A 14,423-nucleotide genomic window follows, 5' to 3' on the forward strand; every position below is an offset into this window, starting at 1 on the left:
TGCAGGAGGGGCTCGGCAGGGTCGCCAGCAGCCCACAGAACAGGGCTAGAAGGCCAAGGGGCTCTGCCCGTGGACTCCAGGAGAGCTGTGGGGGCCTGTTTCCCAGCCAGGAGCAAGGTGTGGGGCCACTTTGGGGCCTCCCGAGTCCGTGAGCAGCAGGTCACAGCAGGGCTAGTTCCAAGAACACCTCCTGTTTCCGGGCCCCCCTGAGCCAGCAGCTCGAGGTGGAAACCACCTCCCTGAGGCTGGGAAGTAAACAGGGACCCGGAAAAGGGGTGGGAGCTTTGGGTCAGAGGTCAGGGTTGGGTCTGGCCGGTCCCTCTCTGCCAGAGGAGAGGTGAGGAGCCAGTGGGCTGCCTCGAGTCCCTGCTGGTCCCTCTGTCGTTCACACTGTAAATGCTGAGGCCCTACTGTGTGCGGTGGGAGCAGGGCCTCCGCCCTCCTGGAGGCTGGGCATGGCCGTGAGGGTGCTCCTCCGCTCCACCAGAGACCCGAGGCCCACGCCGTGCCCAGCTCCCATGGCCGGTTGCCTCAGGGTTCCCAGCGGGGGTGTGTGGGGGAGGGCCAAGTGTGTGGTTCTATGAGGTAGGTGTTCCTCACCCCTGCGGCTCTAAAGCTCAGGACTCCAGATGTTAGACCTGAACCAGCTTCGTCCTGGAAGTCTGGCCCCTGGCCTGCAGAGTGAGAGGTGACACTTCCACTCATGGACTGGCACAGCAGAGACCTTCCCGGGATCCTCTGGGCTCACACCCTCCCCATCTAGGTGAAGGCCTGCTTAGGAGCCAGGCTCACTGAGGCCTCCATAGAGCGGTCAAGGAAGCTAGTCAGGTGCTGGCTCGGCCGAGGGCAGGGCATCTGCATCGTACCCCACTGACGCTTGGCGCTCACCGTTCTCTGTGGAAGGCCACCCTGTGCACTGTGGGGTGCTCCGCAGCACCCCTGACCTCCACCCACGAGGGGCCAGGAAGCCACCAACTGTGACAAGACATTGCCCAGTGCCCCCCACACCTCCAGCCCGGTTGGGCCCCCTGGTTTCCTGTAGGCCTGCCCAAGAGAGCTTTCCAGAATGATAGAAATGCTCTGTTCTGTGCTATCCAATCCAGGCATCACTGAGCACTTGGAACGTGGCCAGTGAGGCTGAGGAAGAGGATCCGTACTTTTGCTTTGTTTTAATTAGGAAACATATCGAAACAGAGAAATCAAGGTAAGTTAGAGATAAAGACTGCAAATGAAATATGGATATACGTAATAAAGATCAATATTACAAAATAAAAATCATGTTCTCCAAAAATTTTTTAAGATTATTTATTTATTTGATGGAGAGAGACAGAGAGAGAAAGCACAAGCAAGAGGAGCAGCATCCACAGGGAGAGGGAAAAGCAGGCTCCCCAAGGAGCAGGGAGTCTGATGCGGGACTCGATCCCACAGGACCCCAGGACCACAACCCAAGGCAAAGGCAGTTGCTGAACCAACTGAGCCACCCAGGCACCCCTCGTTCTAATTAGTTTAAACAGCTATGTGAGGTTGGTGGCAGCTTTCAAAGCAGATGCCCAAGCCTGGCCTCTGTCCCAGATCCCTGGAAGCTGCTTGGGGTCATGAACTGACTTCCTTTTCCCTGTTGCTGTGGGTTCAGGCTGCACGCTTCTGCTTGCCAGTGGCAAGGCTGGCATCGAGTGCCTGGGACCTGACTGCTCCTCCTGGCTCCTCCTGGTGCTTCTGGCCAGCCGGGGCCCAGGTGAGCCCAGCATTTCCCGGAGTTTTCCTCGGCCGGCAGTTGGACACCAGCTGCATGGGACACGTACGCACAAGCAGCCTCTCACCCTCGGGAGACCCGTCAGGCTCCACTACTGACCCTTCCTGCTGGCTCCCCTCCTCTGGGCTGAGGTCACTCCTTCAGGTCTTTGGGGGAGGTGTTAGAAGCTGCTGGAAGCTATAAACCACAGCCTGTACCTGCCTTATCCAGTTGGTAACTACTGTAACTGCTCCTTGTCCAGTTGGTAACTACTGTTCACCTTACAACAGTTGGCTTGTCCCTCCTCATGCCCTCAGGGAGGCAGCTGGCGAATTTTGTTAGTTAAATGAGGCTCATCATTAGTGCTGGGCCCAGCATCCTCAGTGCACAGGTGGGTACAGGTCCAAAGGTGAGGGGTGGGCGTGGGTCCTGACTCACTGTGGTGATCTGAGCAGGAGGTGACTGTCAGGCCCAGTCCCATCCACAGCTCTGCAGGCGCACGCCACCCTGCCACCTGCCTGACGATTAACTTCCCAAATAAACGGCAGTTATGTGAGCAGCTAATATTCACATGGCCACTGCTTGGCTCTGGGCCCTCTTCTAAACCCCATCAGCCCTCTCTACCACCACTGGACTTAGCACTGGGATTATCTCCATTTCACAGCTGAGAAAGGAGAGGCACAGGGAGGTGGAGTCGCCTGTCCAAGATTGCACAGCTGGTGCCAGAACAGGAACTGAAGCTTGGGCAAGCTGCAAGCTCAGCCTCCTAGCCACCGCCTTTAGGGTGGTGACTCCTCTGACCCTGTTTGGTCCTCTGCCACTTGTGTGTCCCATGGGCACTAGATCAGTATCATTCACTGGGGAGAGGGGAAACAGGGAACTTAGTTGAGGAAAGGTCAGAGACAAAAACATTACAGGTGGAAGAGATAGTGTGTGCCAAGGCCCTGGGGCAGGAGACACTGATGCTTTCAGGGAACTGCAAGTCATTCCTATGGGGGCATGAGAGGGGACACGGTGAGGACCATTTAAACCCCAGCAAGGAATCTGAGTTCTGTTCCCAGGGCTAATTTGTGTTATTTTAAGGTAAAATCCCCTTAACATACAATTCACCATTCTTGCCATTTTAAAGTATACAGTTAAGTGGCTTTTTACACATTCTTGATGTCGCATAATCATAACCTCTACCTAGTTCTGAGATGTTTTTGTCACCCCAAAGGAGGAGTAGACCCCTTGCCTGTCAGCAGTTTGCCCCCAGGCCCATTCCCAGCTCCCTCCCCAGCTCCCAATCCACTTTCTGTCCCTGCTCTGGACATTCCACATCTACAGAACCCCACAGGACGTGGCCCTCTGAGTCTGGCTTCTTTCACCAGTGCCCTGTTCTCAAGGCTCATCCGCCCTGTAGCGGGTGTCCGTGCTCCATTCCTTTTGACAGTCGAGCAGTAAACATTCCATTTTACAGACAGACGTTTTCTTTATCCATTCATCTGGTACGGACATTCGGGCTCTTTCTACTTTGGGCTAGAATACTGTAATCATACAGAATAGAACCTTGTTATGAACACTTGCCGGCATGTTGCTGCGTGGACAGACGTCTTCCGCTCTCCAGGGAACTGCTGGGTAACCCGGGAACTCTACCTTCACCTTTTCTTTTCTTTAAGATTTTATTTATTTATTTGACAGACAGAAATCACAAGTAGGCAGAGAGGCAGGCGGGGCGGGGCGGGGGAGCAGAGAGCACAATGCGGGGCTCGATCCCATGTCCCTGAGATCATGACCCGAGCTAAAGGCAGAGGCTTAACCCACTGAGCCACCCAGGTGTTCCGACCTTCACCTTTTCGAGGGAACACCAAACCATTTTCCAGTTTTCCAAAACGGCTGCTCGCTTGGCACTCCCACCAGGAGTGCACTGGTTTTAAGCAGGGCAGTTCCTGCATGGGACTTGAGCTTCTGAACAGTGCCCATGGCCATGTAGCTGTGGCCAACAAGATGAAATCTCTAGAAGACATTTATTCCCCTTTTCTCCCTTCCTCCCTGCCTATAATGAGACCTCTGGAACGTCTACTCCCCTCAGTCCCTGCCCACAGCTTCCGGTTTTTTTAGAACCCGCCCCCCCCCCCAGTGGCCCTTTCCACACAGAGTCTTTACTTAGCTCTTCCTTTCCCCAGTTCCAGAGCGATGGTCATTCCCCCCACACGCCAGCATGCAGGCAAGCATGTGTGCCCACATGCGTGGGTACATGGGCACGTGTGTACGTGCATGTGCACAGCATGAGCTCACAGGTGCACACACACGAGCCTGCGTCTCTGTGTGGCGCCTGCTTCCCTGGCGGTTCACACGTATGCACACACGCACAGTGTTCTCTGCACACAGACACACACCTGTGCATGCCGGCGTGCACACACGCACACATGCAGATACAGGAGGGGCTGGCAGAGGGCCCCTTATCCCTTTGCCTCCCTGTCCTGAGATCAGGTTCTATACCATCCTTGTGTGTCCTTCTCGCCTCTCTGGGCCCTTCTGGTTTACAGGCTTCAGGTGTCCCACACCGCCCTTCCCCTGCCCTGCCAGCAGGCGGTGCTCCCACTGCCTCCTCCGCAGCTCTTCCTCTGGGGAGGTGCAGGGCTCCTTGCTCAGCAGGAAATCAGCTGCTCCCTCTGCCGGCTGCTCCCTCTGCCCACCTGCTCATGCTCTCTGTCTCTCTCTGTCAAATGAATGGATAAAATCTTTTTTTTTTTTTTTTAAATCATACAGGATATTTTAAATTGCAGCCGCCCCGGAAAACCTAGAAATTTTAGCCGGACAGTCTCTGGGCCTCAGTTTCTCCGCCTCAGTTTCTGCATCTGGTGAAGATGGTGCTGAGGGGATAGCGCCCTCGCATCGCTGTGGTTTGTCACGCTGGAGGAGACGCGAGAAGCCTGCTCACCTCTGTGCTCCCATGGGACCCAGACGAAGAGGTGGCCGCTGGGATGACCTTCTCTCCAGGTGGGAGCCTCTTGTCAGTGACCGAGAGCTGCCCCAAGCTCTGGCCCAGGGGAGCCGCAGGTCCTCATGATTTGTGCAGATGATTCAGTCCGCGTTCATCAGCTCCAGGGTAAGATCCTTGGACCTGCCCTGTGACCCGCGGCAGAGAAAGAACTGGCGAATCAGGACCAGTGCGTCGCCTTCTTTCAGGTCAGAGGAGCTGAAACTACCGGAACCCGCCAGGGGGGAGGAGCTCTGAGCCCAGGGCCCGCGGCGCGTGTGGCCGAGAGACCCCGCACGGCAGGGACCCCAGTCCCGGGCCAGGTACCTTTCCAAGGACACGTGCGCCCACCGCCCTCCTCCTTCCCGAGACTGGAGAGTCTGACCGGAGCCCGGGCCCAGGCCGGCCGTGGGAGGGGGACTGCGCTCGCGGGGACGAGACACCGCAAACCTCGGCAGCCCGGTGCCAGCCCCGGCCACAGCTGCGAGCGAGAGCGAGGAGCCCGGATGGTTCCCGGGGTGCGGGGCCCGGGGACGGGCACAAGCTTCTTTTCGGGGTGGTGGAATGTAAAGCGGTCGCGCCCTCCGTGAACGCACGAACGCCCTGAACTGCGCCGCGCGACCGCGCGAGTTGAACAGCGAGTCCCGCCACGCGTGTCCGGCCCGGCGCAGACACACGCTCGACGGCGGGCGAGGGCGGCCCCCAAGGCGCGGCGCACGCGCTCCCGGTTCGCCTCCCGCGCTCTGCTTCCGCGGGAGGACGGCGGCGCGGCGGGACCCGCTGTCCTCCGAGGCCTCCGGGCTGCCCAAGAGGCCAGAGGCAGTTTCGGTGGAAGCGGAGGGGACAGTGGGTCCGGCAGAGTCCACTGAAACCGCAGGGCGGGGGGGAGCGGGAAAGGTCTGCGGACACGCGCGGCCCCGGCCGGCAAGGGGCGGAGCGTGTCTGGGGGGTGGGGCGCGGGGGGGGGAAAGCGGGCCTGCGGGGCGGGGTCTGGCGGGAGAGACCCCCCGGAGGGGCGAAGGAATCCCCCCCCGCCCCCGCCCAGTCCGGAGCACACACGGGGAGACCGGGGCTGGCGTTTCCGAGGGAGCAGACGGCAGGGGCCAGCGCCCTGGCCAGGAGGGGCCAGTGAGCCGTGAAGAGGGCAGGGAAACCCACCCAAGGCGAGGCGGCGGGGAGGCCGCCCCAGCGGCAAAGGCCTGGCTCGGGAGTGGGGCATCATCCGTGTGAGTCACCCGCGAAGCCGGGTTTGCTGAGGGCCACTACGTGCCAGTCGCGGTTGCAGGTGTTGCCTGAGGTCAGTGGGAGCTGCGACACGGGTCAGGCTGTTCCCAGCAAGACCACAGGCGCACCTGTGCCAGCCTTCTCGCTCCATTATTCCTGGTCCTCTCACCGACGACACTCCAAGGGTCTGGGGCATCGACTTCCACCCCGCACGACAAGTGAATGGCACTTGAGGAGCACGTGAGGACAGAGAGGACTCTAGAGAGTTCACCAGCCAGGTCGGCCCCACTCCGAGGCATCCTGGCCTCTGGAGGCTGCAAGCGGGGGAGCATCTGTCAGAGCGTGGCCTTGGCAAGCCCCCCCCCCCCAGGTGCTTCACAAATGGGAAACTAAGGAATGCAGGGGACAGCTGTAGCCTCTGGGGCAGGCCTCCTGCAGCATGGTGCGGGGGTAACAGGCCTTTGTGCCTGGCACAGGCCCTGGTGAATGGCTCCTTGAGGAAGGTGCCTCCGGTCCTGGGTCCTGTGCAGTCTCTTCCTTCTGGGTACTTCCCCCCACCATTAGGAGGAGTAAAACACAAACAAGGACTTTGGTCCTGCTGTCTATCCTGACCAAGTCCAAGCATAAATGCGTGACATGGGCAGAACCCTGGGGCCTGGGGGAGGCCCAAAGAGTTGCAGCTTCTTTTTGAGAGAGGACACTTAGTCCCCAGGATGGACTGCTGGCCAGTGATCAGCCCAGGGCAGCTAAGGGAGTGGCCATGGACTGTACTTCCAGGCCCCTTTCTGTTCCCAGTTTGTACTCATGGCTTTCTGGGAGGGGGAACAGGCCCCTTTTCATCTGGGAGTTCTGCCAACAACCTATTTTTACTGGTTTGACAAAATCCCCTACCCCCACCCTGTGAGACAGAGAAACCAGGCTGACACATGGCCGTGGGGCATTCCCAGCCTCTCCTGTCTCTAGGCATTGCTACACACCGCTCAGGACTTGATACCTGCCTCCCCAACCCTTTTGGGGCAGGGGCTGCACTCCTGAGACTGACTGCTGGAGAGGGGAGACCTGCCAGGGGAGAGCCCGCCTGCTTTGTGCAGGGGGGAGGGCACTGACTCCCCTGCTTTCTTCCTGGCCACCCCAGGGAAGGTCAGTTTGTGCTGTTGTCTTGCCCACACCTGCCGGGACCCTGTGCACAGAGCAGTGGGTATCCACTAGATGTTCAGACGTGTGTATTAGCATGATGCTTGGGGCGCCTGGGTGGCTCAGTTGGTTAAGCGACTGCCTTCGGCTCAGGTCATGATCCTGGAGTCCTGAGATTGAGTTCCTCATCGGGCTTCCTGCTCAGCAGGAAGCCTGCTTCTCCTGCTGACCTCTCTCCTCCCATGCGCACGCTCGCTCTCAAATAAATCAATAAAATCTTTTTAAAAAATTTTAAAAATAGTAAAAACAAAACAAAACATGATGCTTGACGGTTCTCCCTTTCCACATGGGGTGGGCCTAGGCCTCGAGAAGCAATGCCATGATGGTCAGTCCTTCTTGCTTTGGACACATCTCTGGAGGACTCCCTTCCCAGGGGTCAGAATCAGGACTCTGGGTCTTTGAAGCTTGTGGTCATTCTCAACTTTAGCACTCTTGTCTTCTTTCCCAAGGAAGAACACTCAGGCCCAATACAAACGAGACTAAAAGGTTGATTTGGTTTCCAGGAAGATAGGTTCCGAGATCAGACGAGATCGGGCGCGTTCAGGGTGGTATGGCCGTAGACTGGTTTCCAGGAAGATAGGACTGAGACCCGGTAGCTTCACCTTCTCCTTTCGGGCCGACAGCAGGCTCCAGGTTTGAGCGCGGAGGACCAGACGACCAGACAGATGTCGGACGTGGGAGGACAGCAGCCTGCCGCGCAGCAGGGAAGGTGACACAGGACTGGAGGGGAGCTGCTCGGTAGACCACGGGCAGCCCAAGAGGCCCCCCATACCTGTGTATCTGTGTCCCAGCTTGTGTCCTGCGGGTGCCAGGACCTGGACGGACAGACAAGCTCGGCTCCCTCTTTCCCTCTAGCAAAAATCACTGCCTGGGGGCCCGTCTCGAGTCAGTCGCGGGGAGCCGCCGGGTTCCCGGACACCTGCCAGGACAAACGAAGCCCCCGCGCCAGCACGTGGAGCCTGCATCTGGGAGCGGGCAGGGCGGGGGGTCTCCCGGGCCGGGGTGCAGCGGCGAAGCAAAGACAGAAAGGGGGATGGCCTGGGAGTCCCGGGGTCCAGAGGACACGGGTGCGCACTGGCCCCTCCCCGCCCCGGGCCCCGCCCCCGCCCCGCCCAGACCCCGCCCCGCCTCCTGAAGCCATGGCCCCGCCCCTCGGGCAGAGTGGCCCCGCCCCGCCGGGTTGCTAGGGGAAGTGACGTCACAGCGCGATGGCGGCGGCTCCTTCAGGCAGCTGAAGGGGGATTTAGGCCCGGAAGATCCGAGTCCATCCGCGGCGGGGAGAGGGCGAGCGGGGTCGGTGGGGGCCGGAGCAGGGGCGGCGGCGCTCGGACTGTCCCATCCGCCCCGTATTGAGGCGCTGGGAGCAGCGGGGCGGCCGGAAAGCGATGGTGAAAGCGGGGCCGTGAGGGGGGCGGAGCCGGCAGCCCGACCCGCCGTAGCGGCAGCAGCGGCGCCGCCTCCCCGAGCTCAGACCCAGGAAGCGGCCGGGAGGGCAGGAGCGAGCCGGACCCGCCGCCGCCGCCGCCATGGAGCTCAGAGTCGGGAACAGGTACCGGCTGGGCCGGAAGATCGGCAGCGGCTCCTTCGGAGACATCTATCTCGGTGAGGCGCCCCTCCCCCCGGCCGGGGCCGCCCCCCGGCGGCCGTGCGCCCAGCCCCCGCCCCCTGGGCCCCGGGTCGGGGACCCGGCTCCGAGGACCCCGCTCCGAGGACCCGGGGACCCAGGGACAGACCCCCTCGGCCCTCGTCCAGCCGCCGCCCCGGGGACCCCCTCCCCGGCCTGCGGCTGGGACCGGGCCCGCCCCCCCTCGCCCCGCCCGATCCGGGCTCCCGCAGCCCCCCGGGCGGGTGTGGGGAGGCCGAACTCTTCGGCCCTTCGGTGGGGCCCGGCCCGTGCCCCCGGGGACAGCTGCCCAGACGCGCGCCCAGGGCCGCCGGGAAGTGGCCCTGAGCCTCGGCCCGCGCCCCCGGCTGCCCGCCGGGGCCCGCCCGCCCGGTGTCCGCGCCTGGGTGTCCCCGCAGGCAGACAAAGGCCACCGGACGGTGTGCGGCCCCCTGCGTCCTGTGCACGTGGGGGTGGGCACGGGGACAGGTCTGGGCCCCGGGCCGCTGGAGCGCAGGACCGAGCGCGGGGTCGCCGGGGCGGGGCGGGTCCCCCGGAGGGGCGGGCCGTCCCGTCCCGGAGTGCAGGTTGCGCACGGGGCAGGAGCGGGTGCGGGCCGGAGTCGGCGTTGCCCTGCTGGCGAAACTGGAGGCGGGGGCAGTAGCCAAGCGCTGTGCTGGGAGGCTGTCCTCCAGCGGCGGGACGCTCGGGAGGGTCGGAAGCTCCGGGTCGCCGCGGGTCGGCGCGCGTCCGAGGCCGGGGGTGGAGGCGCGCCCAGCGGCGGGGCGCGCGGTGCGGGGTAGACCCGCTGTGCTGCCTTCTGCGGGGCCGCGTACCTGGCGGGGGCCCCGCCCCGGCCTGCCCTCCTGCCCTCGGCCGTCCCGCCGGCCCGTGCTCTGACCCCAGCTCGCTGCAGAGCCGGTTCTTTCCGGTCGTCCGGCTGCGGCCTCGCGGCGCTGGCTTCGGGAGAGCCGCCGGCGGAATGTCAGCGGTTTGCATTATTTATAGAACAGTGAATTTTGGCTGAAGTTTTTTGTTTTTGTGAGTCTGTTTGACAGAGACACACGAGAGGGGCGCAAGCAGGGGGAGTGGGAGAGGGAGCGGCAGGCCTCCCGCCGACGGACGCGGGGCTGGATCCCGGCACCAGGGATCATGACCTGAGCCAAAGGCAGAGGCTTCACGACGGAGCGCCCCGGGTACCCCTCGGCTGGAGTTTTAACCCAGAGGGCAGGAGCCGCCCTGAAAATGCGTCCACCAGCCTCCCCTACACGGGAGTCGGGGAGTGGCTGTGCTCAGGCTTTCTGTCCTCCGGGCCTGTCCGCTCTGTGCTTTCTGGCTGCGGCGACCTCCGGCCGCACCTCGCAGCTCTCCATCCACAGATCGGGCGGAGCTGCCCCAGAGGGGTCTGTCCTGTCCCCAGGACCGATGGGCTGTGCCTCTCATGCCCTGGCTCCCAGCAGCCCCACGGCCCATCCTTCGAGGCACACCTTAGACACAGCTGCCGTTTCCCGGCGGCGGCTCTTGGCCCACACAGTGGTCGTTCAGGCTAAGCGCTGCCCCACGGAGGAAAGGCGATCTGGTTTCGGGAAGGAGATGTGGCCGGAAAGCTCCCCAGCTCCTGTGGTTAAGGGTCAGAGATGGCTGCTCCGGAGACCATGGCAGCGAGGGGGGAGTCCACACCAGTGTTCTCCTGTGTCGGTAAAGGCCTAAGTTAAGGAATTGGGTCCTCACGTCTTGAAGATTGTTACGTGTCCCAGACTCTGGTGCCATCACAACTGAAGTGGCTTCCCCTGTCATTGCACGACTGATCAGAGCCAGCTCTACTCCTCTGGACGGGTTCACCACATTGTGGTCCTGGCGTGTGGGGTCTTGGATTTCCGCCTGGGACTTCCTGTGCCTTCACAGGTTGGAAACCGTGAGGAGGCCCGTCTTTCAACTTGCTGAGGGCCGTGTGGACCGAGAGGGGCCAGGGCTGCCCTGCCTTCCCAGCGGCCTGCGGCACCGACACAGTCAGGCAGCCCTGTGCCCTGCCAGTCCTTCCGGTCCTTCCCACAGCTGCCCTTTTAAAGGGGACAGTACGTTGGGACTATTTCTCCAATGCCTGGACTTCAGAAAGTTCATGTACTGGACTTGGGGACTGTGGACCCCAGAATGTGTGGTCCTGACCCTCAGTCTACCTCCAAGCCTACCAGATCCCAGAGGCTCTCGGGAAGGACGGGCTGGGAAGGCTTTGGAGCCTGTGTGTCCTGTACAGCACACTCTTAGGCGGAACGTTGCCTGGACTCGGTGTGGCCAGTGGGTGTAAGGCAAAGCTTTCCCTCAGCTTTAGCTTGCATGCGCTTCGGTCCCTCGCTGCCGGAGGCGATGTTTCGTGGGGCGCTGGACGCCAGGAGCCCTTTCCCTTGGGGTCAGTGTACCTCTTGTACGCCTCCATGTTCTCCACGTGGACCGCGCGTGCTCTGAGCGGTAGAGCGGAGGGCGGGAGGGGGTGTGCAGGCCGTGCTGCAGGCGGCACAGCCTCTGTTCTGTTCAGCCTGTGCGCCCGTGTCCGCGGTTCTGTCTGTGCTGTCCACGTCTGTCTGCTGGAGGCTGGCAGAAGGGTCCTCGGGGCCTCCCGTCCCCTGCCTCTGTCACTCGTGATTGGCAGAATGGCAGTTTCTTCCTGCCCATGCCCTGTCAGACCCAGTCACTCCATTTATCAGGGGACGGCCCACCTGTTCCCTGGGTGGACCGTGCGGTCTGACGTCCTGGCGCACGTGAACACCTTTAGAGACCTTCAGCTTAGTAACCTCTTCGTACTCGGTTTTCATGTTTTCCTCTCACGGACTTTCCCTCAGGAGCAGCGCGCGAGGAGTCTGGCACGCAGTAGGGGTTCCGAAGTGGCGGCTGCCGGGCCGCGGGGGAGAAGACCAGTTGCCTGAACTGGCTGAAGCTTTCCTAGGGTGGTGGCTTAAGCTCGGAGAGGCTCTATGAGAGGCCGTGCGCCTGCATCAGTTGCCTTGTCAGCGTGGCCCTGGGAGAGTGACCTTTGCCCGGCGACCCAGAGGCCGCTCCCTGGCTTCACTAAGACCGTCCTCAGCGGGTGCGGGTGGAAGGACAGCTTGTCCCGGGACGGAGTCAGGCCTGGGGCTGGGTGCGCGTAGTTCACCATCTGACTTGGCTCAACTGGAGAGACGTGATTCTGTTTTCTTAGGACGACCACTAACCCATGTCTACGTAGAGACTAGTACCTTCGCCTGGAGAGAAGGACTCGTACCCGACGGGGTGGGCCTCCTTACCTCGGAGTTGAGGTTGTTCGGGAGAGAAAAGTAGTTGGTAAACAGACACTGTGGATTAGCTTCTGACTCGGAAACCAAGTGCCCGGTGCGGTCTTTCCGATTCTTGTTCTCCGGCTAGAAGTGCTCGAAAGAGTCCGTTACGCTGAAGAACCAGGTTTTGTAATTTCCCGTTCTTCCCAGACCGTTTTTTTTTGTAGAAGATTAAAATGTCACAGCGGTGTCCCTCTGCTGTCAGAGCCCCTCACTGCTCTCTCGCTGCCCGGCATCGGTCCCCGCCGTGGGCCGGTGATGGTTTGAGCTCCAGACTGGGGGCAGCACTCCTGCTGAGGTGTGAGGTGTGAGGCCAGCCCCAGGAAGCAGGGCAGGGCTGCAGGGCCGTACGGATGCGTCGGCCTCGGTTTTGCCTGTGATGTTTGCTTTTCAAGGAGTGCCCAGGAATTAAAGCTGGGCTTCTTGGCCCATCTACCCACTGGGCAGACATCTTCCAAAGAAACAGCCCGGAGTGTCTGCTGTGCTCACCTTTTATCTGCAGAGCCCAAGCCGGCTCTCTTTGGATCATGTGACCTGGCAACTCTGACAGTACGATCCTAGGGGGAGGCTGGCCCTGATTTCAGGTGCGATCTGGGGGAGGCTGGCCTGTTGCTGCTGTGATCTGGGGGAGGCCGGCTGTATTACATTTGCAGTTCTGCAGGGAGCCTGGCACCCTGATAGGAGAATGGAATTGAGATTGTTCTCCACAGTCGCCCATGGTCATTTGTTTCTAAGACCATCAGGTCGGTGTTGCTGGATTGATGGCAAGATGTTTGCGTTATCAGGCACAATGGGGTGGAGCTAGAATGTTCTCTGCCCTTTTGAAGGTACTGGTCTGATAGGTAGTTTGTGTGGGTCCAGGCTGTCCTGTCATCGAAGACCTACTTTGTGGCTGGGGTGACAGTGCTGACGTAGTTGGCGGAGCAAGACTGCTCTCGCTGAAGGCCCCGCTGCTTCTGCTTTGGGGAACAGAGTTGCTGATGTAACCAGAAAGCTGAGTCATCCGTTTCTCTGTGTCTCCTGGGCTGGCGGGTTCAGCTCGGAGTCCAGGTCCTCACAGGAACTCCCAGTGCATTTTGCATTTGTACAGTACATTGATGATGAAGTCATTTCTTTTGTAATTGGATAGATCATCGCAAGTGCAGGCAGGAAGAGCAAAATATATTACCTGTCTTCTTTCTGAGTGCCCACAGGAGTCTGTGTGGAACGGTCAACGAAGTTCTTAAATCTAGGGTGGTCACTTGCCGCCATCAGATGGCGGTCCTCCCCACGGTTCTGGAGTCGGGCCCAGCAGAAGCCCTGCACTTCTCGCGGCCGTCTGAGCAGTCCGGAGGAGACTTTGGGGGTTCCTGGGCGTTGAGTGGCCACAGGAGCAGCCGCGCTCCCGCAGGCTGACTGTGGCTTTAGTGCTTGCCGGTCGTACTTGTCCTTTGCCTGGGAATCTCCGAGTGCCGTGTACCTGTGAGCCCACCTCTCTGTGCGCATCTCATGAGATGGGCTGCACTTCTCCCCTGAACCTGTGGACAGAGAAACCAGGCAGCTGAGGTGGCTTTCTCCAACACTAGGATCTCGTTGAGTAGGAAACGTCCTGGGTCTGTTGAGCTGCTGGAACCAGGACAGATAAACGTACTGCTGGGAAGGATGAAAGTGGTTTATACATCAGACCCCCTTATCCACAGGGGACACATTCCATGACCCCCAGGGGATGCCTGAAACCGCAGACGGGACCGAACGCTACGCGTCCACCTGTGTTCCCAGACGTACTGACCCATGGTCATGTTCATGAATGATGCGCCGTGAGGGGTTCCCAGCAGCGGCTAATGACAAAACCGCAGTTGCAGCGTGCACTGTACCGGAGGGTCTGTGACCGGGTCTCTCAGTAACCTTACTGCGCTTTACTCCCCTCTGTGGTGACGCCGTGAGATGGTGATGCGCGGACCTGACAGGAGGAGGGAGGGGAGGGGTGCGGGCCTGCGAGCCCGGGCCAGGCTGCTGCTGAGCTGCCGGTGGGGCCGGAGCTGCCGGTGGGGCCGGCGCACGAGCGTCTGTGCACAGACCCCCGCTGGCTGCAGGAAGGGGCACAGCAGTGCTGGAAGGAACTTAGAGGAGCTAGGTATGTACCATGCAGGACTCTGCCCTGTTGTCTCCAGCTGCAGCAGCTTGAGGGGTTCACAGGCACAGCTTCGGGGCACACGAGAGGTCAGGAGCATTTGTATGCGAAGTCTGGGGCAGGGTGTTGTCACATCAGCAATTCCTTAATTGGAGTAAAACAGAGATAGAACATTTTTAGATAATAACTCTGACTTTGCCTTCAAACCCATGGGCTGGTTATTGGGAGGTATTAGCAGCTATTTTGCCAGTTTTAACAAAAGGTATATGATAGGCGTGTGTTGACGGGTC

The 14,423-nt window shown here is 60.7% G+C and overlaps 1 protein-coding gene across 3 annotated transcripts in view; it reads left to right on the forward strand.

Moving 5' to 3' along the window:
* The first annotated feature begins 8,414 nt into the window (after window positions 1–8,414).
* The window catches only part of CSNK1D (casein kinase 1 delta), a 31,309-nt gene continuing 25,300 nt past the window's right edge, over window positions 8,415–14,423 (forward strand). The window contains exon 1 of one of the 3 annotated variants that reach the window (XM_044247169.1): window positions 8,415–8,714. In XM_044247169.1, coding sequence (XP_044103104.1) covers window positions 8,639–8,714 — 76 coding nt within the window. In that variant the 5' untranslated portion in view covers window positions 8,415–8,638. The remainder of the gene's footprint in view (window positions 8,715–14,423) is intronic. The other 2 variants (XM_044247167.1, XM_044247168.1) reach the window with 2 other exon arrangements.

Source organism: Neovison vison, chromosome 5 (genome assembly GCF_020171115.1).
Source record: "Neovison vison isolate M4711 chromosome 5, ASM_NN_V1, whole genome shotgun sequence".
In the NCBI taxonomy this organism is placed as follows: domain Eukaryota; kingdom Metazoa; phylum Chordata; class Mammalia; order Carnivora; family Mustelidae; genus Neogale; species Neogale vison.